Genomic DNA, 27949 nt, shown 5'->3' with positions numbered 1-27949 from the left:
TCAACTTATAAAGTTCGGAAAAGCGGATATCGCACATAATCTCGCTATGAATAACGGTTGCGTGCTTTCGCTGACCTCGCCCGCGTTAAACCGCAAGCCGGATGTCACCCTCGCGGCATTGTTTTCCCACTTGTCACTTCTTGCTTCCCACTTTCTTCGTATCGTGTCAGCGTTCAAGAGGCAGGCCCTTAGTTTCGGAGACAATAAAGATGAAACTGATAAGGGTGACGATAAAAACGGGAAATAAGATCAGGGAAACGTCCAAATACTTTTTTTTTTTTTTTTCTCCATATTATTCCGAGATATTCGACTTGTGCTATATGCGAAAATCCTGGCGATCCTTAAAGTACCGTGGACCGCCACCGCAGCCGCCGTCAGCGCGTATCTGTCGTGGTATCCATGGTGACCTGACATGCGCGATGGGGTTACTCGGGCCATCCGCCGTGGAACACACCACGGGGGTGGTTTTTCGTGTTGGCACACCCGGGCGGTTGGCTGGGCGGTGTCTGTGGCCTTCACTTTCCTCCTGAAATCGAAGGCTACGGGGGTGGTAGTCGTTCCTTTTTCCTCTGTCTCTCCTCTTCAACACCTTCTTCGGTTTCTACCTTCCTTTTATTTCTTCTCTTTATCTCGTTCTTTTCTACTTCTTTTACCCCACCTCGCCCTGTTTTTTTTATTTCTTTCGCTTTTTTTTCTTATCGCCACGTTTCGCGCTCGTCGCATTCGCGTCTAGAAATTCATTCCTTTACGGTGTGCGGGCGTCATCGAGCATACACGTGCCAGTGGGAACGCGCGAGGGTTACCGTACAGTCGCGTTCGTCAGAACGGTGCACGTGTTGAAACAACAAAAAAAGAAGTGAAAGTGTCGCAGTCTCCGCGATTCGTCGCGTTGGTCGGTTTGTGCGGGTCAGAAGGTAGAACGACTCGCGTTTCTTCTTCTTCTCGTTTACATCTCTTGAATATTCTCGAGGGCTGACGGGTTTGTAGAAACGATCTTTACCGCAGGACCCGCTTACGAGCGTACAAAGCGCCCGGGTAGAGCGTAACGAAGGATCGTGCACCGCATGGATCAACCAAAGTGTTTCCACTGCGCCAGTGAAACTTCCCCCCCGGTCACGTGAACAGCGGGGGTGGCGAGGGAGGTGAGAAGGAGCGAGCCGAGGGTGCTCTAGTCGGTGATACGACGACGAAGAGCGAGATACAGTTCCGCGTGGGACGCTGCCGATGGATCCCCCGATTCTCGCCGAGGGCCAAACTATAAACGTCGATCGATCATCCGAACAGCTGTTGCGACGATCGCCGCTGGCCTCAATTGTTCTCGCGACCAAGTGCCGACGCGTACCGTCACGGCCGATCCGCGGCACTTAACGTCATCGTGATTAGCGAACTTTCGTCGTCGGATACTGATTCCCGCACGGCCCCGGCGAGCCCGTCGTTACAATGAGCCCGAAGAAATATTCGGCGCTGAGCGCGGAGGCGGAACAGCTGACGTCGGGTGACGATAACTCGAGGCGCGTTGTTCGCAACGTAATCGAACGACCGATACCACGGTGAGACCCGAACAAACACGTATCCTCTGACAAAGTGCGAAGCGAACCGGCCGTGAGCCATCAGCGTGGCCTCCACCTCGTGTGACGGAACTTCGTTCGACGCGTGGATGCGTCCAATTTTGATCGAGAATGACCTGATTCCATCTTCGGAGCTAAGATCGATCCTAGAGGGTAGTATCCCTCTCCCCGTTGCTCTCCGCGTGTCCGTCTCCGTTTTCCTCCCTCGCAGATTCCGTAGGAGCGGCGTGGCGCGTCCTCAGAAGCGGATTTCCACAATTCGGCCGCGGATAATCACGTCCCGATTGACACTACTGCCACATCGATCACTGTCAAGTAGATCGCGCGATCGCACCTTTGTGCGACGGCCGCAGAGGTATTATGTGTCTGTTGATCCAGGAAGGGAACTGTCGATGATTATTAATGACGCAAGCGCGGATAAGTACAGCTAATTGCAAGTCAAAGTCTCGAATGTAACCTTATATGCGATGTTAAAAGTAATTTGTTTGAAAGTTTTAAGTCAGGCCATTTAAATTATTAAGTATGCCAGAATGTATTGAAGTTAAAAGCCCCGAGCGATGTTTTTTTACTTTTACTTTACGTTTCTTTTTTTTATTTTAAATCTAAATTCTTCCGTATATACTAGAATTTTTTTAACACTTTAAACAACAAATGTGCACGATTAATACGATTAACAGTTTTAGGCATTTAACACTCAATTAAATATTATCCCATTAAAATTTAATTAAAATCAAATCCAATTAAAATTTATTATAAAAATTATTTTTAATGTGTTTACATTTTAACATTCTAAGTTTTGGGCTTCGGCAATTGACGGATTAATAACGATCGATATTCTTTTCTCTTTCCCTCACAAAAATCTATTGATACAATTCTCTCTTCGCTTGGTTTTGCAGTGATTTCAGCCACTCACGAAAATATCCCATTTGAATGGCGCACTTATCGTTCGTACTCTGTGCTTTATCCACAAGAGCGATATGCCAATATGAATGGACAATTTTCGACGTTGTGTGCAACCCCCATGAAATGGTGCTTATCTTTTGTTCTAGTAATACTACTGCTCCTACGCGCATCGATATGTTATACTCGACTTATGTCCGATCGGCTTTGCTGGAGTGCACACACAGCTCGCTAAATTCTCGAGAACGGCGCGCACGTGTCTTTCAACATCCGCCACTCTTTTGTCTGATAAGTACCCCAATCGGTTCGCTAAGTGCAAGTCATTTGCAGCTCTGGAAATACGTAACGGACGGCCTGCTGCTTTGCGCATATCTGTCGAAATTCTACGCTTCTAGGTTCGCGTTTGGCTCTTTTGCAACCCACAAGTGCAGCCTTCCGCATCGCTTAGCAAGGCGCTAAATCCTTGCAAGTGGCGTAGATTTAGTTTTATCCAGGCTCGAATAAGCACATCTATATTCTTAGGGTAACGAAATATTATTTCACTCTTGTCGTCGTTTCATTTTATTTTTATCTCTCATCTCCTCCGCAATCTTGGGATAAACGGTACTACGTTTTGTTTACCGAAATGTGTGTGACGTCAATGTCATGTTATATTCACAACCAGTCTCGCGCTGTTCGTAACGATCGTCCGGCAACGCACAGAGACGATTTATCGCACTTCAGAGTCAAGCGAATGTTCATTCGTAGCGTAAAACGGTTAGCAGCACGCTCCTGCAACGTTTCTTTAGTTATCGCATCCATTATTGCTGCACGAGATATCGATTCGTTGCCCACCATTTATACGAACCTCCAATACCCCTGAATAAAATACGGCACGTTTATTCTTGTTTTGTTAATAATCCTGGGTACGCCAGATTTGCTTTTCACCAAAAATTGATCGCGTAACGTTTAACAAAATTCGCTGGATAATATAAAAATAGGAAATATTTAACTTTACAATTATATAAAATAAAGATATATATATAATTTACGTTAAAAAATTTTTTTAATTAAAAATAGAAATTAACATGTTTAAATTTTATTATATAACGTGTATGTGCTCCGCAACAAGCATATTATTATACAGTTATTAATACGGTATGATAACGCTAAGCAGCTTTTCTTTATAAAATTTGTTTATTGAATATGACTCAGCCCGGGCTTCGATCATACAAGAAGCTTTTACTGCGTTAGTAACCTTATTGCTCCGCAATCGCGTGGAGTCTGGATTAAACCAGCTGGAACACCGAAGGGTGGCGCATGGCCTTAATAGCCACGTTCATTTTTTTGTTTCTTCCGTCGCTCGTTTTTCCTTTTTACCTTTCACGAATTGGTAACCTTACACTGTGTTTTACGCTGCAGGCAGTCCTCGGACTGGAGAGTAACATGATTCTGTTCCATTTTACGCAGATTTCTGTTACATACGTTTATGTCGTACTTGAAGAAAATCTTTTTCTTTTTTTCAAGATGTTTTTATTAACTTGTACAATATTCTGTACTTTTTTTTTTTTTTTTAGTTTATTATTATATGGGTGGTTACACTTTTTCTCTTTTTTTATTTAAAAAAATTAATAATAACTACTTTCTTACATCTCCCTTTTTTAAAATTAATTTACTCAAAAGTTAGACAAAATATGTATATTATTATTGATACTTTTATAAAAGTAAACAATTGGTTTATTTAAAATATCAAAAATCGTACAAGTGGAAAACTCTCAAAATTTTTTAATTAACGTGACACGAAAGTATAATTTAATCAAAAGTATTAATTATAGCAATATATCGAGTTTGCCACTTGCGTCCGGAACAGTTTATTATTTAAATTGATTTTGATCAAGATAAAAACGCATTTTACAAAAATTTTAAAAATGTAGAAAGAAGTTCCACGAAAATATAAGATTATATTAAGATAATGCTTATCTTTCTCGAGGTCTCTCTTCTTTTTATAACTCTTCGTCCTGTTTATATTATCCGCTAGCGAACATACAGCTGTAATGTGTACAATATACTTTATACACATATATTATATATCTACCATATATACCTTTGCGTGTGCAGTATATATTTTCTGTTAACAGCACCGCCGTCTTTTATTTGTCAAGAGAAAGTGGTCGCATGGCCAATGTTAAAAAAGCAATTCCAGAATATGTCACCCCTTATGATATACGGCAGTCCGGCACAAAGCCGTTCTTCATTTATATTTTGTAGTTTACTCTCGCTTGTAACTCTTGCCTACAATTTTACATTTTTTTTTTTTTTTAAATCCCCGTGGTACATTTATAGCATCCATTATTGACATTCGAGCCACGTGTACAAACCACCTGTGGATAGTGAATATGTTTAAACCTACATTTTGCTTCTTACCTATATATTATTAATACGCGGGATAGATTTATAATAGTAATTATATACATGGTGATAATGATGGCATACAAATATGTTTGCATTGATTAATATTATGGTATTATTCACTTTCGAATGTTATTCGTATGAATTAATTTCAGAGATGGTCAGATTTTTTTGTTAAAAATAGATTTTTATTAATGAAACTAATTTATGTGTATCTAAAAAGAAAATTGAATTTGTTTTTTCTATTAAAAAGAGGAAAAGGAAAATAAACTGTTAAACTTGTAAGACGTTAAAATAAAAATAATTTTTAAAGCAACAGGTTAAACGCGATCACCGATGTAGTTTGAACACCTGGCTGTGTTATCAAATAAAGCACATATAAAAATAATATTATAAAAATTTATTTTAATAACCAGTTAAAAAAAGCCTTAAAATAAGATTGTTATAGCCAGAAGAAAGTATTATGTTCTGAAAGCCGTTAACTTCTCTAACAATATAATATAATACGTACACACGCCGGTTTAATAATATTACAAATATAATTAAATGGAATTTAAAAAATCAAATATTTTATAAATTGCCGCGAAATGATAGAACAGGTTATATCTTTCTCTGTAACTTTTTAAACGTGTAATATTTTTTTTCTACAGCAAATTTTTAAATAAAAAATTTACTCTTTTAAATATATTAATAATTAAAGTGTTAATTGTGCACATATACAAAAAATGAGATGTATATCAGATTTTCGTATTTCACCAAATAATTATACAAGCGTTTTAACGCAATAGTTCTGGTTTGTGAATATCACACGTTGAATTTCGTTTATGAAACACGTGGATAAGCAAATAGTTAAGCCGCGTTAATCGCACTGATAAATTCACCTCAATTTTGAGCTTATCACAATTTCAAGGTGCATTGTGATTATTGATAATTATAATCGCACGTAACGATATATCGCCGTCAATGAAATTCATTGTAAAATCTCATCGAGTGAATTGTGAAACTATTAATTTCGTTATCACTGAAAATCTGTGTGTCCAAGTACGTATATCGCTATTCGATGCAGTTTAAAGTGTAAAGCTCAACAATTAATGACAAGAATTTTTTTTTATATATTTTTTCTCAATTTTATTTTATCGCACATTTTCAATTCGTGTCGAATTTAATTTCACGCGTTTGATTGCGACGAGGGGCTGCCGCTCGTACAGAGGGAAATGGACAGGAAAAAAAAAAGGACAAAAAAAGAAATTGACGCGGAAAGCCTCGAATCAGTAAAGCAGAAAGCTTGCCATCAGATCTGGTCTACGCTTTATTTCACCTATGTATTAAAATTGATCTCTCTTTTGTTTTTTTATGTTTCAGTCGTGTAAATAAAATTACTTACTATTGACTCAAGCAAAATTGATAGTCACGTTACTAAAAGAGCTTTAGCTTGTAAATAATTTTCTTGATTCATAATTAATTGCATACGATTAAAGTAAAGTGTATCGATAAAAACTGGACATACTATTGAAACGTAAAAATACTCACGTTTTTCATAAAACGTACAGATGGAAAATCTGCAAAACTGAAACATCGATAGCTTTTAAAAACTACATATAAAAAAAAATAATAATAATAAGTAACAGTGCACGCGTATTATGAGTCGGAAAAATGGAAATTTAATTACTTCGTCAGATCTTTGCATATTCTTCACTCGCGTCAATTCAATTCTAACTTTTCAAGTTGAACAAAAGAAGAGAAATGAGGTAAACGAGTAAAATTGAGATGAAAGACTATGCTTAAAGAAGTAACATGAATGATGGGACTAAAAGTTTTTGGCCAGGTATTTGAAAAATCGCTAAAGAAAGTAAGAGCTTTGGCAAGTAAAAAATTTTACAGATAGCCTTAGAAAATGGAAAGATTAAAAAAAAAATTAGGGGATTGGAACGTATTATATGTAATTAAATGTGTAAAGAAAAGTGATTAAATGCATGTAAAATTTGATTTCACGAATGTTGAGCGTAAAGTAATTTTAAAATAATAAATAGAAAAGTAATATCTTCAGTACTTCAAAGAATAGAACAGTTCATACGGGGAGACAAAATTGAAATTTATGTCAATATTTGAGAAGCATAACGAGAGTAATTTAATAACTTCGACGATATCGGAAATTCAATGTGAAAACTGAACAATCATCTAACTTACGTGATTGACATTCTAATTATTATATTATGTAATACGTGTTGTCAACTTCTTACTTAACTATTTTTCTTATTTTATTTTCTCGTTTAAACTATTCTCAAACCATTTATTATTGTGCTAAATAATTATAAATTGTTACGTTATAAATTTAATTGTTTAATATTTTTTTTATTGAATAAAACTCTTTCCCCGACTTAAATATAAATTAGAATAAAGGAATATTACTGCAATTTTATCGGACGCTCTATCTAGCTTTAAGATTTCTCAATAATGCCCCGTGAACCATATCTGCCGTTTCAATTCCCTGCAGTCTCGCGGTTTGATTTCTCTTTTTTCTCCCCATTTCGCTTGGTATGGATCAAAAGGAAAGAGAATAGTACTCATTTTGTTATCATCTATTCTTTAAAATTGAATATTATTTTGGAATGATAAAAAACTGCACTAGCTATTGAATCATAATTTAATTCTAAGATTATAATTTTTATCTTAAGTCTCTTTAATTATTACACGACATCAACGTATGGAGATAAACATAATTCTCTAAGTTTTAAATATTATTATAGTAATAACAATTTTCATGATTTTGACTTTTAACTGCGAAATAATTAGAATCTCTGTCACGACACAAGAGAAATGCTGTCGTGTGTATCTGTATTAACGTTTTGAGTTTGTCGCCAGTCTGGATTCATGCCATTTCCGGACTAAGTTAAGGTTCTAATTCTATCAATAATTCTGACATTGAAACAGCTAAAATCGGTTTGACGTAGCCAAGATGTTGTCAGATAACGATACCCGGATATATCCGTAAATCGCGTTATCACCGATTTCCCGTTTGCATAAACGGCTCTAATCCGATACATAACAACTTTAGCACCTATCGCGGATATCTTGAATCTGTCGGAAATTGTACGTGAGTATTCATAATATGGAAATATATCGTTTAAAATAAAATATGTATATTAATCGGTCTATTACAAAGATTATCATTTCAATTCTGTGATTATATTATGTTTGAGGATGACGTTACCAACGTTAGAAGATCGAAACAATGTAACGCCATTATGTGGTTTTTTAATTTGTCGCAGTTTGTATAAGCAATCAGACAAGCAAATGTATTATATGTATTGAAATAATTACTGCACTTCGAGTCGGACGTTCAATGCACTGTTTTCTAATATAATTATACACTCTTCGAATGCCACGAATGCTCCGAACTCTCTATTCTAGCTCAACACGTTTCACGGCCAAACTCGCGCAATATTATTCGAGATTCAAACTTTACTAAGGCGGTCATCGGTTGCGGGATTCTGAACAACGTGACTGCGATCCTTCCGAAGTACTTTCCGAAATCCAAAGCTTAACTAGAGCCGACGTGGCTATCTTCCTAAACTTCGGCATTGGTTTCTATCGGTGATTTCGCGGGTGACGCGGCATAACTTCGAGCTTATCGAGAAACACGTTTAGAAACCGCGAAATCCTGCGGTTGTCTTTTCCCGTTAACGACAATTTCCTGTTGTGGAATGCAACACTTGTTAATTACGCGAACTAGTTACAAAATTAGCTTGATTTTCTCTGCGGTTTGTTTGTATAATTACAAGACTATGTACCGCGGAGGTCAGAGAATAAAAAAGTTTTTAAATTAATTTTTTACTCTGACAAACTATGTGGTAGACATATAAATATAAATCATGTGCACGTAATACATACGGTGGTTTCTTGAAATTATTTTATTTAAAAGTTAAAAAGGAATACTTTAATTAAAACAGAAATAAATTTTACAATTTTTTTCTTTTTTTAATTCTAATAAATTGCAAAAATATATAAAATTCATGGAAATTGAAGAATAAAGGAAACTGTGCAAAAGAAAAAAAAAGTGCGAAAAAGAAATTTGAAAAACAGATTTCCAAAAATATTTATTTAAAAAATTGGGAGGTAATGAATAAATTAATTTGTTAAACTTGGATATTTTATTCGCGACGCGTTATCACGAAATGTGAATAGATACACTATAATACAAATTCCCGTTTATCGTTTCCGAGATCTGTAGATGACCGCCAATTTTTATAAATCAAACGCGATCCGATTTTTTCTCTCTTTTCTACCATGACCATTTAATTCTCGAAATAACCAACAAAAAGCGGTAGAAAAACATTATTCCATGTTGTTTGCGTGAATGAGAGAACGTAGGAGCGAGCACATCGAAGCACCGTCAATCGAACATTTCCGCCGATTTCTGCACTGTGCGTTCTACGACAGATAAATATACCGGCGAGAGAGGAAACGAGCTCGTGATATAGTACAAATCCGCATTCTTCACTGCCCGTTGTTGTTTGGATTTACAGCGCATTTTTCTTGTGAACGTTCCGATTCTATCGCGTGTCATATTGTCGACCAACCTGATAAATGAGTATTCGATACGATAGAGAAAGTGTAATCCCCTGAAAAACTTTGTGCTAAAACGTGTCTATGCATATAAGTTTTTTTTTTTTTTAATATATCTGGCATTTTTCGGCATAAAATACGCAAATATTCACTTTCACAAGATATTAATATAAAATAAAAAAGCGTAGAAAAGTTTAAAAAATGTAACGAGTACAATCAGCAAGAATTGACTTTCCCTTAATTATTATCACGAGGCATTGAATTTAATTGGTAAAATTAATTTTTTTTTTTTCTTACATGAAAGGGAGAAACTATATGTGCTAACTAAATGTAGGCGTATTATATGTCGTTATAATTACCAATTAATGAGGTATTACGTGCAAAGGTGCTTCTCCAACGGATGAAATCTCAGTAATTGGTTCAGCCACGGTTCTGACGCTCTAGATCCTCGCGAAATTATCGAGCCGATTAATTGAGAATGTCGTAATTACTTCCGGTCAATCTTGATGCCGCTAGACAAAGAAATCCTAATTACAGCAGAGCGGAATCGGAATTCGAATATTGTCAAATTGTCGATAGCTACGCGTTCGAAACGCCTTGATATTTAATTTCGGATTGATTTATTGCTTAGCCCATTGTCTGAACAATTTAATATTCAATACGATACAGAAGAGATATTCTCTTTTTCGCAATACGATTTTATTATATTAATTAAAAATCCCCGCGTGTTTATCTGCTGGATTCATTATTAAACGTGTGTTGCACAAAAAAGAAAAGAAAAGAAAAAAAAACAAAAAAAAAAAATTAAAACTCGGTTTTTCGAGAATAAAAGCCAAGAAAGAGAATTAAATAATGGCATTAAATACTAAGAGGTTTAATATATATCTATAAACGCCCGAGAATTAAAGGATTTACAGATCCAGTTGCTAAAGTATTTAAGTATTTAAGCGCATAATATTCTACAAAGTTAAAGATAGGAAAGAACTCGGCACGTGAACATTTTCAACGGTAAAGAACCCGAGAGGAAATAAATAACTCACTTATCTATTACATATTCGAGACTTGATTTGCGATTACGGATTATCCGCTAGGCTATCGAAATAACTTTCTGTTTTATCTTTCAGTATCATCGTAAGCGCACCAGCGACTCTCGATAAATGTTTCCTGAACGCTTACAAGTTTTTCGATCTTCGTGTCTAGAATATATATATTACTGTCTGTTTCACGCTAATGAATCAAATTTTATCTTTCTTCCACGGAAAGAAACCTAACACTATCAAGTTTCTAATATATCAGAAAGAATATATTTACAATTTTTGATGTTAAATAATAAATATATTCATATATGAACACTGATAAAAAAGCTGTTATTAAAGTGTCTTATCTCGTTGTGATGGAATGTGATATGTGTTTTTTCATAATGCCCCGTGCATTAATAAAATAATTAAAATATACATACATATATTATTATCACGGATGGTACTCGCAGCATTATACAAATAAATTCTACATTCGCAAATAAATTCAGCAAGCAAAAGTGTGTAAAATTTAAGGTGTCTTACTTGAGCTTTTAAGTGTGACGTTCAAAGTGTTGTAAATCTTTAAATATTATCGACGTGCATTTTAATTAACAATGACAACAATTACTTCGTTGACGACAATGATTAGAGTACGAAAAAAATACATCATAATGACTGAAGTGTTACTAAAACTGAAGTTAACTGTGCAACAGATCACTTACAACTGATTCGAACTTAATCTCTATTTGTAACCGTGTACCTGATTTACCGTAAAGCTCGCGAACAGCTCGACACGAACGAGTTGTACCGCGTGAACAATTGAAAAACAAAGGAACCCATTTCGCTACTGCAGAGGAAAAAAAAAATTAAAAAAAAATGCGTGGCTTATTCGCTCTTTTAATGGTGGGCGCAATAGTCGCCTCATCGAGGGACGGATTAAAATCATCGATTGGTCAAACTGATCAAAAAGTGATAAGAGGCATTAGCAATACCTCGCTGCCAAAGCTTAGCGTCGGCCTGATAGTGCCGCATACGAATTTCGGCGTGCGAGAGTACACAAGAGCTATCAACAGGGCTGTCGGCAATTTGCACAAAGGTCATGCCAGGACCAAAGGCCAGTCCAGGTTCTCTTTCCTGGACAAATACGAGTTTACCCCGTCTCAGGTCAATAGTACCATGATGAAACTTACACCGAGTCCGACAGGTAAATATTTTCGCGAGTAATTGAATTTCAAAAAGAATTTATTATTTCCCCTAAAAGGATTTATATTTAACATTTTACATGTACGTCTGTGTTATTTCGACACACATATTTTTTTCCGTTTCATATAACTTTACTTAATTTTTTTTAACGTTGATGTTTTTCTAATTGATGACGTGATGCGATTAGATTTGTGCAAATTTAAATATATGTATACTGTAGAAATAGAGAGAGAAAGAGAGAGAAAGAGAGAGAGTGAATGATAGAGATCACTGCGAAATGGTAGGGTTTAAGACAACTCCGACGGGCAAATAAGCTACCACAAGAAATTGTGGAGCCGCAGTGTTTGTTCTGAATATACATGTAGCCGACTAATGTCGTAAGGTAATAAGGTGGAACACTGTTGTAGCGCCATTAAACTCAGGTTCTTACCAACGTATTTTCTCATCGCATTGACAACGTGGAACAGCGCGTTATAATAACACGAAAGATTTAATAGCTGTATTACAGATAGATATCCTTGAAGATTGGATTTCACCAACGTGTACGCGACGGTTTTACAAAATTTTATTGATAACAAACAGTTCGTGAAATTGCTTCGTGACTGCGTTATGATATTTCTCTTTCTTTTGTCCGGTTGTTTGATTTGCTGTTCACGTCGCGCGAACATCGCCAAGCAAATACAATTCCGCGCGGGCTCCTCATAATTTCCCATCTGACGACGTTGGTTAGGAGAAGATTTTATCATGGGAAATATTTCACCGCACCGTTGTTCGACCATAGGAATGATACACGGTTTCGTCGGAATTAACATTGGCGCATTGCGTTTCTTCGCATCTGAAAGATGTTCCGACGAGCCAATATTTCAGGCTTAACTCACACGTTCGTGGTGACAGGGTGGAGTCGATGTCGGTGTATTTACGCGTACGCTGCCACCCGGTGTGTGATTCTCGCGTCGGGAATTTCCTTCTCCGCCTAATATTTGGACAGCGCGCTGGCTATTCCAATCTCAATGTTTACAAAATGACCGCAATCATACCACTTTAAGGAGCGCGATGACGCTTCGGGCTTTAAAAATTACCTTCTTTCAAATAGTGCCGTAAAGCGGAAAGCGGCGTGATGGAGAAATGACCGCGTTACCAACGCTCGAATAATCACAGGCAACTTCCTCAATATTTCTTTCCGATCGCGAGAATTATACATAATACATTATTGCGCGTGAAAATGTTTTTTAAATCCAACGTTTTCAATTTTCTGAAGTAATCGTTAAAATGGACAGAATGAACGTAATGTTGGCGCAATCAATTTACTTTAACAGCCATGATCGGATAATGCAAGGGTAAACGAGATAATCTTCAATTCCAATTTGTTCTATTTTATTAAACGAAATCAACGATATTTAAGTAATTGAGTAACTTTAAACCTTAATTAGTTTCAAAAGTATATTAAATACTTAAATACCAAGTTTAGAGAACAGGCGACTGATTAAGCGGTTATCGATTAAGCTCCTTTCATTGTGCTAGGTATCAACTGTCATTAGTTTCATGTTTACGGAAACACTACTGTACTACGCCGAGAGCTCTTAGACTAATTGTAAAATATTTACTCGGGACGTTTAGCGTGCGTTCAATTAAACTTCTCTCAATTTATATTTCACTGGCAAGGAAGTTCGAAAAACCTGCCACGCCTTTTACTGCTTGAATCTTTATAATTCGCGATAGCGTAACGTCAAATTTCTCTCGGTCGTTAATCAATTCTAATTAAATAAAACTTTAAAATTTACGACTGAAATTAAAACCGCTGCGTATTAAATTCGGGCGAAGAAAATAATCGGTTAAATATGAAGCAAATAATTTATAAGGTTTATGCGTGTCGATGAAGTTTTCCGTTATATGTTCGCGTTATACATATACGTTTCTATCGCCTAACTGCATAGTTAACAAACTTATAATTGTTATTTTACAAATTAAGAACGTTTATTAACCACAATTTATTCCAGGGGATAGAATAATTTTTGATAAACACCGTAAAATTATAAAAGCCTTTGTCGTGGCACGCTTATAATTAGCTGATTAATTAATATGCGGTTAAGCTGACTATCGATATATGAGGGTTCAGCCGCAGCAACCAAGGCAACATTCCCAAGCTAGTATCTCCGATTACGGCAGCGTAATCGTTACCGATATTGTAATTACTGATGAAATATCTTCGTGGCCAATAATGCAAAATCCTCAATTTGTCAGGATTGTCATTATTGGCATCGTAATTGTTGGTAGAAACAAACGCGACCAATTTCGGTCTACTAATGTAGACGTGTTAATATTAATGGCTCGGGAGCAGCGAAATCGCGTTAAGTTGCTCCTAAATATCGCGATTTAAATAATGTCACAGAAGCAGTCCTACAAAGATAACTAATCTTTATAAATTGCATTAATTGGATTGGTTAGTATCAGTACTGATTAACGGACTACGTTAAATATTACGAAGTATATTTTGATAATATATAAAACGACATTTCGCAAAAAAGAAAATATTTATTTGATAAAAAATAAACGTAAAAAAAGTACGAGCGACTATCATGGAATTAAAACCGAATATTAATTTGGGACGTGCCAGATGGAACGAACAACGTTCACAGTCGTTAATTTCGCGCATCTAATTTTAAATATCATTTGCTGCTACAAGCGAGAATCCAACATTTCATTACGAATTATTAATTTTTGCGGAACACGCGAAGTCGTAAATAACTCATTCATTGATTTAAACCAAATACCAACGAGTCGTAAATAATCTGCTCGTTAATAACACTTGATGAGAGTTTTAAACAAGCAACTCTAATTCGACGAGTCCGTCGTTCATTTGGGACATTTATCGTTTTTTAGTACGGTCATAATTCATAAATTTTGGAATAAATTCAATACTGCTAAATATCTTTTACCCTATATTTATCGCCAAATGTACGAATAGGATTTTTTACAATAACGACATAATTTCGTTGTGATTAACAATACATCGCTAATTTTATTAAAAATTAATTGTCGCGATAAATTTGAAATATATATTTTTTATAGTAATTTTTAAAAAAAACGTTGCGTGTTTTTATTGTTTTATTCGACTAAAATAATTTGACTTAATTTATTTTAGCGCGACCGATATGGTCAACAACAACGAATTATGAACGTATGGTTGACAAGGTTCTCGACTACAGTATACATATTCCGGAATCAAGGTAGTTTCTGATCAAAGGAATTTACGTTAATCGACTTGCTGTTGCTTGATACAGATTTAGCTGCTACATTCGTGGTGCTATGTTTTCATTAATTCGGGACAAAGCGTAATTTATATACCTACATATAGAGAAGTGAAACTTGGCCCGTTAATTTAATACAATCATTCGAGAAATACGTGGCCGCAGTGGTTAGAATATGTTGTGCGAGTACGCGAATAGAGAGAATAAAATGTTTCATCATCTCTTTCGTCTCAAGCGACATTAATCACACATTAGCGCTATTTTGTATATAACAGCTCTTATATTTTTGTTGCAATTTCACTTAAACAAAAGCACATATTGCTATATAAATATGATTTTATTATGCTTACTCTGATTACGGTTTTGTTAATAATGCATGTGAATACGCAATTGATGTTATGTTAAAATAATACTACTCGCCGATGTTAATGTAGTTACGTTACAAATCAAATTAATTAACTACGTATTTTCGTGGCGTTGATTTCAAAGGCACGAAATTGCCGTTTGTATCAATTGTAATGTTCTCAATGACTGGATTGATTTTCCCTTGGGATTTTGATCGAATTTTTCCATGAGAGTTTCAAGAGAAACAGAGAAAGGAAGAGTGTAAGAGCCAACCGTGTAACATATCGAATTAGTTTTATGAATATTTTTTTGTAAAACTGCAATAGTCATTTTAATATACCTAAATTATTTGCACACATTCCGAGGATTATACAAAATAAATATACGGTAATATTATAAAAAATATTACAGAGTCATACGTAAGGATTTCTCCGATGCAATCTAAGCCATTCACTTAAATCCAGGCGTTCTATACTCTTTTAGAATCTGAGTTCAGTGCTAAAGCCCCTTTGCTTTTTACTTAAATTGAATTCGGTAAACTAAATAGACGAAATATTGCGCAAAATAAAAATCGGTTAAATAAACTTTCAATTACTTCGTATTCCGCGATAATAAACTAGAAAGAAAATGAGGTCAGTTGGTCAAGCGTGTTGCTGCGTAGGGTAGGTTGAATTACGTTCGCGGTCGTCGTTCCGTCGTCGTTTTACTTTCCGCTTTTCGAAAAATGGGCGCGTGTGATAAAGGCATAGAGATAAATTTAGTAGGAAAGAATAACGCGGCATGACGGGGTTGCCGTCGCAAAAAAAAAAAAAAAAAAAAAAAAAGAACCGAAGGTACGAGTTCCGCTTTATTCCTGCGGTTAAATGATAGTGCATTCAGCATATAAATGCGTTTAATGGCTTTGACGAAGCGAAGATTTACTCGATTAAACTCGGCTATCGTAATTTGCTACGTATGACGCTAATCGTCTATCAATACTTACTCGATTAAATTGGTAATTCTATCGCTTCGTAAAATTTAAAAAGAGCTAACCGAAAAAAAGATATATTTAATTTGTGCAATTGATTATTTCGATTGATGGCGTTTTGTAAAATAATTTAAAATTATTAATACGCATTGTATTCAAGCAGCGACGCGTGAATGTTAATAAAAATTAAACGTTAAAATAAATTTGTTTAAGACAAAAATTAAAATATTTATTTAGTTGTCGTATAATTTATGTGTTCTAGTTATCTTGGATTCACTTTGCAAGGAGTTTCTTTCGCTGAATGTATCGGCCATTCTATACCTTATGAACTATGAGCAATACGGACGTAGTACGGCCAGCGCTCAATATTTTCTTCAATTGGCCGGTTACTTAGGAATCCCTGTGATTGCATGGAATGCCGATAATTCTGGTCTGGAGAGAGTAAGTTGGTAGAAATAAAATAAAAATAAAAAATTTATTATTATTATTATAATAAACGTAAAAGAATTTGTAAGTTCCTCCGAGTGTATAAAAAAGAAATATTTGCTTGCGGGTAAATTTTTTATTAGCATCAAAGAATTCCTCGAGTACTCGAGCTATATTGAAATATATGAGATGAAAACGGGCAGTTTGCAATAAAGCAAGTTTATACCGTTTACTTGCTCTTTTCCCGGTTGTGGACGTAAAAAAATGTTTTTTTTTTTTTCACAAAAACATGAAGTTAGAATTGAAATTGAACGGAAATCCACAATTTAGTTTTATTAATAATTTGTATTTTATTAATAATCGCGGAACGTAACCGAGAATGCCGTTGGTTTAAAGCGGGCGTCGCAGAGCAACCTGCAGCTGCAACTGGCACCGTCGTTGGAACATCAGACCGCGGCGATGCTGAGTATCCTAGAGAGGTACAAGTGGCATCAGTTTAGCGTAGTCACCTCGCAAATAGCTGGTCACGACGACTTCATACAGGCGGTCAGAGAGAGAATCTCCGACATGCAGGACACATTCAAGTTCACCATACTAAGCGCCATTCTGGTCACCGAACTGCACGATCTGCTTGAGCTGGTTAACAGCGAATCTCGAGTGATGTTACTATACTCGACCAGAGAGGAAGCTATTGATATCTTGAACGCTGCCAGGGAGTACAAAATTACCGGGGAAAATTACGTGTGGGTCGTCACGCAGAGCGTTATTGAGAATCTACAAACCCCCAGCCAGTTCCCGGTTGGAATGTTAGGTGAGTAACAAAATTACATGCATACTATGTATTTACGGTCACCGGATCTGTGAATTTGGGTGTCTGGACTATATTACGAAGATCTATACTTGTGAATCCAGGTGAAAATATACGTACTCTAATCCGTATCCCGGGACACATATGCGCGTAAATAAAATAAATAATTGTAGCATATTTTAATTAAATTTGTGATTAAAAATTTTTTTTTTTGACTAAAAAGTTACTGGAACATTTCCATATTTAACATTTTGCATAAAAAAGAGCCTTCTTTCGCACTTTGCAATATTTTTTTATAATTTATCATAAAAAGGAAAATAATTTTAAACATTTGGAAAAGTTAAAAATTACGTTACGTATTACAGAAGTTATTTTAAAATATTTTATTTTATAATTAAAAATGGGATACAAATATGCGCGTATGGTAAAAGGAGAAAAGTTTTAGTTAATTAACGTAGAACTTCCTTGGAAATAAATAACCTAAAACACATCCTTATGCGAAGCATCGGAATAAAACGAAGCGTTACGTTGGTTGAGCATACGTTAATCCTCAGAATATGCCTTTTATCTGTGAGAACGCATGGCTTTCGGGCGAACAGACGAAAAGTTATTCACACCGTGACCAGAATCGCGGAAACAGAAAATTGATTCCTTCCTTGAGAATTTCCCAAGAATATCCTTGAGGGAAAAATAAATTCGTCGAATGCCTTCCAGTGAAGCACGTGGAATAACATAACTCGGATTGAATCTCTTTCGTCTGAATTTCTGCGAGCTAAAACTAGTGCGATAAACTCGCTGTGTAAAACGCAAACACTTCGCACTCTTAAACGATTGCTACAAAGCGAGGAAAGCAAACGTTACTTATATTTAATATACTTTACCTCTTTCTCTCAATGTTGCACGAGTATGTACTTAACCATTTCTTTAAATTTAATTTTGATTTAACTGGTGCAAAACAGTTGCACATATCATCGAGAAAGACACGTGGCTATTTGCAGCTTCAAAATATTTCTAAAGAACAAGCTCGTAGAATTCAAAATCTTTCTAGACAAGCATCTCGCCAAAGTTTCAAAAGATTTCTCGAAAGGTATTTTAAAACGTATTCATACAATACAGAAATATTTTGTTGACTTGTGACTTTCACGGGTCAAGTTTTTGGCCGAACAAAACACGTCAAGGAAACTCGGCGATTCTCGCAGCTAACGTTTCTCGGCCTTGCGATGCATCGATTTATCTTTATTTTTCTCTCTTCCGCGCGTCCTGCTTACACCACTGATATTTATGGAAATGTAGTTGACGCAGTGTGTCGCATAAAAATCTGGTTGAATAAAATCTTGTATAAAGCTTAGTCAATTTTTTTACAGGAAAAAATATATTATATATATATATATATATATATATATATATATATATACTATATTTGTTCCAAATTTAGGTAAAATAAAAATATTAACAGTAGTGTTTACGAAAGAATTTGTTATAAATAAAAATGTGTCAAGTACCTTTACAGATTAAATTATAGTTTTCTTTAAGTTTTAATATTCAAATTACAAATTCATTAAGAAATAAATCAACCAAAAAAAAAAGAAAAGAAAAAAGAAAAAGCAAATAAATCTCCAGTTATTTTCAATTTTCTCTTCGGTTGTTCATTCGGTATTCGTTCTATCGTCGACAGAGGAAAGCGAGAAAAAATGGAAAATCTCATTCTTTACCGGTATAACTGAATTGGTCATCGTGTAAACCGATATAAATCTCGTTAGTAATAAAATCGCTTTAACGAATCCATCCGATATCTTTTTGCTGCTTCAGGTGTGCATTTTGATACGAGTAGTGAGAGCTTGGTGAACGAAATCACGACGGCAATTAAGGTCTATGCTTACGGTGTCGAGGACTTCATCAATGATCCGAAAAATGCAAATCGTAGTCTGAACACTCAACTAAGCTGCGAAGGAGTCGGTGAATCACGATGGAGCACGGGGGATCTATTTTTCAAGTAATTTTCCATAATTTGCAAAAATACGGATTAATTCATGCGTAATTTAGGGGGAAATTTTCTGAATAACAAAAGAGAAGCTTCTTTCAAATAATGTACATAACATTTTTACAAACTTCATAATTAATTAACGGAATCTTGTAAATTGAAGAATCATATTTCAGGAAATAATATAAAATTTTATATTTATTTAATAATATTATATGCATAACAAAGGTTAATATTATTGAACGATTCGAATGCAGTAATTTAATAATTTAATATTATGATCGTTATTACAAATATCATAATTTAGTATTTTAATGCTACTCTATGCATATTAATATTTCAATCGCAAAGTTCATAAAATGCATTTTGTATATTGAGCTCATATTTCGTTTCTTTTAATACTATATAATAATATATTGTGTCTCTTTTTTTTTCTCAAGATATTTGAAGAACGTTTCCGTCGAGACTGATCAGGGAAAGCCAAACGTGGAGTTCACTCAAGATGGCGTGTTAAAGGCGGCGGAGTTGAAAATTATGAACCTTCGGCCGGGAGTTAGCAAGCAGCTTGTTTGGGAAGAGGTAAGCTCAAATCATCTCGCATGCACTTTACCAGCCACGAAACTTTACCATCCGAAAGCTATTGCTAGTCGGATAAGATACGGCGCTGCTCCGAGCGCTTACAAATAAATACATAAAGACGAAGGAATAATTAAACTAAAGCGCTGAATCAAGATTAGAATCTTTACACCACCTCCGCTGAATGTAACTGAATTTCACCGTGATGTCATTAATGCAGCAAGATGTTTGCATATATCTGCATAAAGTTTGCATAACGGAAAGAATTTCTGATATAAGAATTAAGTTGAAAAAGAAACACGCGAATATTTTTAATTCTAAATTAACGAATAACAGTTGCGCAATTATAAATTCCACGTAATATAATTTACTGAAAATTAAAAGTAAACTTGTAGTGTGATGCTTCGATAAATCATAATTATTAAAAAATAGCGCCGAAAAAAGCTTGAAATAAATAAAAAGATTTTTTTTTGTTTTTTTTTTTTTTTTTAACTTTCAGGCAAAGAAGCGCGCGTTATCGAGTAAAAATGTAAAATTTATCATCCTCGCACTGCCGAAAAGACCTCAAAGAGGTTTTACTATATATAACTTCGTCTCTTTCGTTGCATTGGATTTACGGCACTCAGGCACGGAATTGCGATAAACTTCTACTTCTCTTCGCATCCTGTCGCCGACGATACTCCCTTTTGCAATCCGCTCGCCACGGAAAACTGCAAACGAAGTGGCGTTCTATTAATCGGTAGGGCAACTTTATCATAATCCGTATCCTTTATCGTTTTCATAGCTCGACGTTGGATCATCCGCGATAATAAATTAATGCGTCACGAGAGGTTTCCATTAAGTTCGCTGGTTCTCTCATCTAGCGAACGAAAGCATATTCCGCCGTTCTAACGCTTTCTAGAAATTGTCAGACTTGGATGGGTCATAATCGCGTTATGAAATGCTCAGCAAGATATTTCAGAACGTACTCGTTTCTCATGCCGGCAGCACAATTGTCACGTACGCAGCAATTGAGAGACCTACTGCGTGGTGCTTTGTGGCAGATAAAACTAATATAGTATCCCTTAACGTGCGCGATGGAAATTTCCGACGCAAAACACATATTGTTAGGAAAATTTCCCTTTTTCCGGAAGCTCGCGACAGTCTTGTGCAAAATTTAGCACTGACAGATCTGCATAATTTAAGAAGGAAAAAAAAAGTTACTGTATTATTTACAGAATCTGATAAATTATTCAAAATAAGCGGGAGACATAAAATATTTCAGATTTCTATACGTACTTTGTTCTACCTACTTTTATTATTATCGCGTCGCGACGTATCGTTAAATATTCGTCAGAGATTTTTACTGCGTTTATAAGTTTTAACAGCAGTATCGAGTTATGTAAGTTCGATAGGAATTTTGTCAGAAACGCCAGCAAAGTTTAACTTCACCTTTCGACATTCCTCTCACGACACGAATCCATCTTTGTTCAGCGAACCGTTTCATCCAGGAAATTCTTTCGTCACCTCATTAAAGTTTGAAATGCTTGCGTTGTGAGAACCACAACGTCTCGACACAGGCAAGAATTTATCATTCATCCACTTCAGTAAATTCACCATTTGCGAAAGATGAGCTTGCCATCAAGATAGACTTCATTTTTTTTTTAATTTTTTTTGTCTTGAATGGTTGATAAAGCTTTTATACTTTGCGCAGCTATTCATAATATATTATGATCTGTACCAGGACGGCACTTCATAGTCACCACGTTGATAAAATATTGTTCTAATATTCCCTTATCCGGTATTAGGAGGTTTCAAGTTCTTTTTACGTAATATTCTTGCACCGTATTAAAATATAATAAAATAAGTTTAAATAATTCTATTAAATTTCTTGATAAATAAAAAGAAAAAATATTAAAAGTTACAATTTTAATTTTAATTAATACATTTTTATAAAAAAAAATAATTTAATTTTAAATTTGAGATACTTAATTACTATTATATTTAATATAGTATAGTCTTAATTAAAAATATAGACATTTTAGAGACTTTAAATAAAATGTAATTACTATTTTGTTGGGACGCATTTATCTACGCTTCACGGAGCTATAATTGAAAAGCTATTAATCCAGCACCTAGTTCGTCACGTAATGAAAGCTGCACTAAAATTTCATTTGCTGTCCTGCAACCGGCAGGACACGAAACTTTGTTACGCCAACACGCGCGACCGTCTTGATTCAGCGACCCTCCGCGCGCGCCAGTCACGATTTTAATTATTTCTTTTAAAGACAATCATCTCGACGCTTTGTTACTCCGGAGAACTAACAATCCGCCACGCGATGCCAACCACATCTGCCGACATCTCTTTTCTAATTATATTGTCCGTTTATATCACGTCAGCACGAATCACCACCTACTAGATTTCGAAGCAAGGTTCCGTATTTCCGTTAATCTCATTTCGACGGTGACAGCCTTCCGTTTTTACTACGCTAGAAATAATTAATTGAAGATACCGCAGAGACGAACTTGATATTTTCCGCGGAAGATTGAACTGACAAGTTGATAAGAGAAGCGGCAGCATTATAATGTATACATGTAGAGAAAAGAACGCGTTTTTAAATTACAATACAAAATGTTTTTTTTATTTTTTCTTTTTCCAATTTGGTTTGTTGAATGCGAAATAGATGTTAACAGCCGAATACATAATACGTGCTTTTTACGGAAATTATTGGATCTTGGATATTAATAATATTCTTGTATATACTACATTATATATAACGTACACCAACACGGCGTAAATAATGCTATTGAATGCAAGCTGGATCGCATCATGAATTCATTAGAATTTCAAAGGCATTGAAATGTTTTGCATCTTTTTAGAGGCTGTATAATCAAGTTCACAATCATTTCAAAGAAATTAAAATATCTAAAGAAAATGTTGCACTGCCAATGTTTTAAAAATTTACATGTTATAATATTTCCGTGCAAGGTAAAATATAAATACGTAATAAACTTATATTAACACGGGCGCGAACTACTTTTTTTGTTTTCCCCTTCGATATTATTGAAGCTTAAATTTTATAGATTATTCACGCTGTAATTTCAGGAATATTATATTTTTCTCGAACATTAATTCCGATTTATAAAGAACGCCGAGTGTTTATAAAAAATTTTTAGCCGATCAAATAATGCATAATTTTTTTCTGACTCGCACATATTTTTCCCGCGCATTTTGTTACTAAATTGCTGGCCTTTTGCAAAATAAGCGGATTATCGGATCAAAGTCTGTCCGTTGCGCGCGCGGTATCGCGCGTGAAACGCGTCGATCGGCTAATCACGTTAGGTACATCCGCTAAATCCCAATTCCCGACGCAAGAATCGCGCCAAACTCGCCGGAACGCAGTTTACTCCAGGCCCTCTTGCATTCGCGCAATCGCGCGAAATTAGGTCGTCACTTAGGAAGCTGGAGGTAGAATTAATTAGTATGCATACATCAGCGGGATAACGTGCGACGCGACTCCGACAATCAACTGTACACACATAAATGCACGTGCAACGGGCACTCACCATTTAGTCGATATTTCAAACATACCATCACTTTGTGCGTATATGCTTACATATCCTCTTTCCCTATCTCTCTCTCTTTCTCACTCTTGTACTTCTCCCATTTTTATAAAATGAAAGAAATATTCCTTATTAAACGACAGCACGAGTTAAAGTGTAACAATCAAAGAATTTAGAATTAAAAATTACTTTCGGTAATTTTTTTTTTTTTAATTTTACGTCTAATAAAACAACTTATACTGATTGTTAAGAAAATGATAAAAAAATAGAAACGTTTATTAAATTATTAAATACGTAACACTTAATTAACGAAATTATTTTCATTACATGTGTGTAGATTTTGAGAGGCAAACACAATTAATTAACACAAACAAGTGCAATTAATTTTAGATAATGTAAATAAATAGAATATATTATATAGCACATAATGTATTCAATAATTATGTATAATATTAATTTATATATTTATATATTTATTTGTTAAAATTTGCATGTACATAATTAGAATGTTCAATAGGCAACGGGATGAATATGTACAAAGATGATATTGACGACCCTTTAGCTCTCTAAAATCAATAGTAACTCTACCAAAAGGAATAGCGACGAAATCTCAATTTTTTATGACCATTTCCGACTATTCGTGATAACGTTCGCGACACCGTTGCGTTACTCCCCGAAAACGTTTACATTTTTCATAGAAAAAAATAAAAGTACTAACGGAAATAGCTGCGATATAACCCCACCGATTTTCCACCAAAGTATTTCTTTATTTCTGCACTGCGGGTAATATCGATTTTTTTTCCGCGTCCTATATTCCCCAAACAAAAATGAATTCCGGGGATTCTCAGCAATCCAGAGGATTACGTTACGAAATCCTTAGTGCGAAATCGGGCAAGATAGCAAAAGATGACCAAGGAAAAGAAAACCAATTACGGCGATAGGACAATGTGCCTGAAGAAAAGAACGGCAATTTACTGAATATTTTAGCAATAAAATTATTGGAGTATCAGAAATAATTGGATTTTTATTGAGTATTATACAAGATAGCAAAGAGATAAAAATAGGTGTCAGTAGGAATTACGAGTTAACGATAACTAGCACCGTGAATAAAAATGGAAAGAAAAAAAAAACTAATGTGTACATGGTATCAGAGATATTCCGATGCACATCAGAGATAATCGTTATAAATACGCGCGTTCTCTACCTAGAAATAAATATTATTTTCAGATTAATATACGTTCGAGAATAGCCATTGAACATGTTGTCAAGCGCGTCATATCCGCACTCGCCAGTAAGCTCCTGCGATAATTCTCTTATGTCATTAGCACTTTAATGAGAATGTTTCCTGAAACTTCTGTTTACAGTTTGTAATCGTCTTGTCGCGATCTTCCGCTGAGAAGGACGGGATGAACCATTCCCTACAAACAGTGGTGCATAAAGGATGGTAATAGGCGCACGTCCAATCTAAATTGTTGACTGCACCCGCGAGACGAGTAATTAGTCAATTATCGGAAACAGCGATGTACGAGGCTGCCTCGGGAATTAACCGTCGACAACACAACGTCGCGGTCAACGCGAAGCTTTTCGGTACATGGATATTATGCGAACGACGTATATGCGTGATGACGCACGCGTGTATCCTAAGACACGGACAACGTTGTAAACTAATTAGGGAAATTGCTCGAATAGCGCTATCTGACGCTCCCATTTGCTCGTTGACGGTGTTAATTGCCTATGGAACGGAGAATTGGAAAACTGGGGAGACCGATCGAATTCAACTCGCGCTTCTGCTAAATCGTTCGCGCGACGCTCGTTATTTTCAACCTATTAATTTGCGTATTATTTTATTTTATTTTATTTTTTCTTTTACGTGTGTAGTAGAATAATTTATCAATGTTTATTGCAACTTTTCATTTGCGTAAACGCAAATAGGACGTTTTCCAATAATTCATGATTAATTAAATTCGTATTTCAGATCCGACATACATGCATATTAAATTTCGTATACATACATATACATTTATTGTCGCATAATCGTTTGTACTTACAGTTTTTTTTTTTAGTAAATTATTTTTAGTTATTAAATATAATTGACGCGAATTGTCGGCAATATATTGAGAAAAAAAATTATTCATATAATATTGTTATTTACGTGCGACATAAATTCGCAAGAAAGAAAGTCGAGAATTTCAATACGTTAAGGCGTTTTGTCATTTTATTTGATCAAAAATTCAGACTCGGCAGCAATTTAAAGTGCGATAACTCGTTGAATTTCCGGAAACGGAAACGGCACCGTGAGCGTACACGTGCCACATATGCGTTTTCCCCTGTCTTCTTGATTTATGTTCTTTTCTATTCGCATTCCTGATTGCGGTACCGCCGAGGATACTAACAGTCCCAGAACGAGCTTAAAAATTGTCTGTCCTCCGAAGAAGATGTTTTCAAGCGGAAATTTAAGTCGGAAGTTTTACAGATTAGGGAACTGTAGCGGACTTAACGGGCTCGCTGGAATCATGCCAAATACTGTGGCATGTATCGTCGCAAACGATTTCGGTAAAACGCGGACAATGTATGGGCCGTAATCCCCGTTTCCCCCTGACTTCACTGAGCTTATCGAAGGGACAACCTATTGTGGAAACTTTATGTCGCGGTCGAAACCCACCAGGGCCAATTAACCTTTTCCAAAATTGCCCAGTATTCTTAGCGCAGCAAATTCTCTGTGAATTTTTTGCGTCACGCACAGTAAATTTTTAAACATATCGCCGGTTGTCATATAAAGAAGAGAAAAAAAAAATAAAAAATAAAAACAACGGACATTACGTTAAATCACACTCTGGTGCAAGATTCAAAAGTCAACAATTGCATTAAATGCAAATTAATATTCTTTTAAATAATTTATTTCCGTTTCTTAAAATTTTACGTAAACGCATTTTAAATTAAAAATAAAAAGAGAAATTAAATAAATACAGAATTCTGATTTGACGGCTAATAGTTTCGTTACTGTTCAACGAAGATTACGTAGCGAAACAATTTTTTTTTCGGGCCCGTCCAGGGTGAGGGAAGAAGTTATAGTGGGACTGTTCTTTCCTTCAGTTCTGTGTGGTTCTCAGCGGCCGGCGCCTCGCGGTATATTAACTATGGGTTTCGTGTGAGAATCAAAGCACATCGCGATAGTGTCATACGGTAACCTCCGTCGTCGTGGCAAATATCATAGCTGGCCTCTCATGTATGTACACTGAAAAGCAGATATTGCGTTCACCGCGGCAACGGCGGCTAACTTTTCTAGTTCGCTATTAGCCGGAAATAATTGTCTAATAGCTACAGACGTTCTGAGCGTTACATTTTTGGCTCAATGCTGGATAGTTTTGATAGACAGTCACGAGACAAACCACAGATTCATTAGCTGGTTATTAGATAATTGTTAAGCTCAATTTTTCCACTCGAACAGTGTTTAAGACGTTTGCGTAGTTGTCGCGTACACTCAATACGTCATTCTGCTAGGTTTCGTAGCTATAACTGCTCTGATTATTGTTGAAAGTTTCGAGTTTCACCGCGGCGCAACAAACTGGTTAACAAGATGTAACTGCTAACGTGTCATGAACTAAACAGGCGACGGAAGTTATAATTAGAGAAGGACACATTAACGAGAACGCGATAATTAGGAGATACCGAAAGATTTTACGGTACATCACGTTGATCTTACGTCAAAAGAGCATTCGAAATTGCCTTGACGAGAGCGTCGTGATAGAGAATGTCAACGTCAAAGAACATGTTACGCCGTATCGTGTGGCGCAATTAACTCGATATAATCTCGACTCGTGTAATGAACTTGTAATCTGTTCATTAATTTAGAGCATGTTAACGTAGTCATTAATTCATCACCGGCGCTTTGTAGCCGGGCACCATTGCACATGACGTTTTGCGAGATATTTTCTCAGTTTCTCGAAAGTTTAATTTCCGAGTCTTCCCTGCGGTCTGCTGGCCCGCGCTACAATCGCGATTTAAATTAAGTTGAGGGTAACGAGCAAAAGCAGAAGGAAACACGTATTATTTATTCCACTGTTAATTGTTACCGCGAGTTAAAATAAAGATACAATTTTGGTAATTGCAAACACGGACGCGAAAGAGAAATTAAGGCAGATTGGAAAGTGACGCCTATCTTCGTGTGCATTGCAATTTTATTTATATTAAAATTTTTTAAAATAAATTTAATTTATGGAACGATCGTTAAAATTACTTTCTTAATTAACGTTACTTCTATATGTTAAAATAAAAGTGGTTTAAATTTTATGTGCATATATACGTATATCTCAATTTTTTTTTATTAGATCGCATAATTCTATCGTACAATTTACGATATTATATCCCAAAATTTATTATTATCTTTTGTATCTCCCTCGAAACACAATCT

The 27949-nt window shown here is 35.5% G+C and overlaps 1 protein-coding gene across 10 annotated transcripts in view; it reads left to right on the top strand.

Annotated features, from left to right (window-relative positions):
- Nmdar2 (NMDA receptor 2) overlaps nucleotides 1-27949 on the top strand; it is a 154781-nt gene that overhangs the window by 98970 nt on the left and 27862 nt on the right. For 7 of the 10 annotated variants that reach the window (XM_070671824.1, XM_070671849.1, XM_070671832.1 and 4 more), the window contains 4 exons: nucleotides 16467-16645; nucleotides 17027-17441; nucleotides 19248-19431; nucleotides 19860-19998. In XM_070671824.1, coding sequence (XP_070527925.1) covers nucleotides 16467-16645; nucleotides 17027-17441; nucleotides 19248-19431; nucleotides 19860-19998 — 917 coding nt within the window. Of the gene's footprint in view, nucleotides 1-461; nucleotides 1924-10546; nucleotides 11646-16466; nucleotides 16646-17026; nucleotides 17442-19247; nucleotides 19432-19859; nucleotides 19999-27949 lie in introns of those variants that run through there. The other 3 variants (XM_070671874.1, XM_070671866.1, XM_070671857.1) reach the window with 2 other exon arrangements.

This window comes from Cardiocondyla obscurior, linkage group LG02 (genome assembly GCF_019399895.1).
Source record: "Cardiocondyla obscurior isolate alpha-2009 linkage group LG02, Cobs3.1, whole genome shotgun sequence".
Classification (NCBI taxonomy): Eukaryota; Metazoa; Arthropoda; class Insecta; order Hymenoptera; family Formicidae; genus Cardiocondyla; species Cardiocondyla obscurior.
Note: the sequence above shows the minus strand (reverse complement) of the source record. Positions and strands in the feature narration are given on the sequence as shown.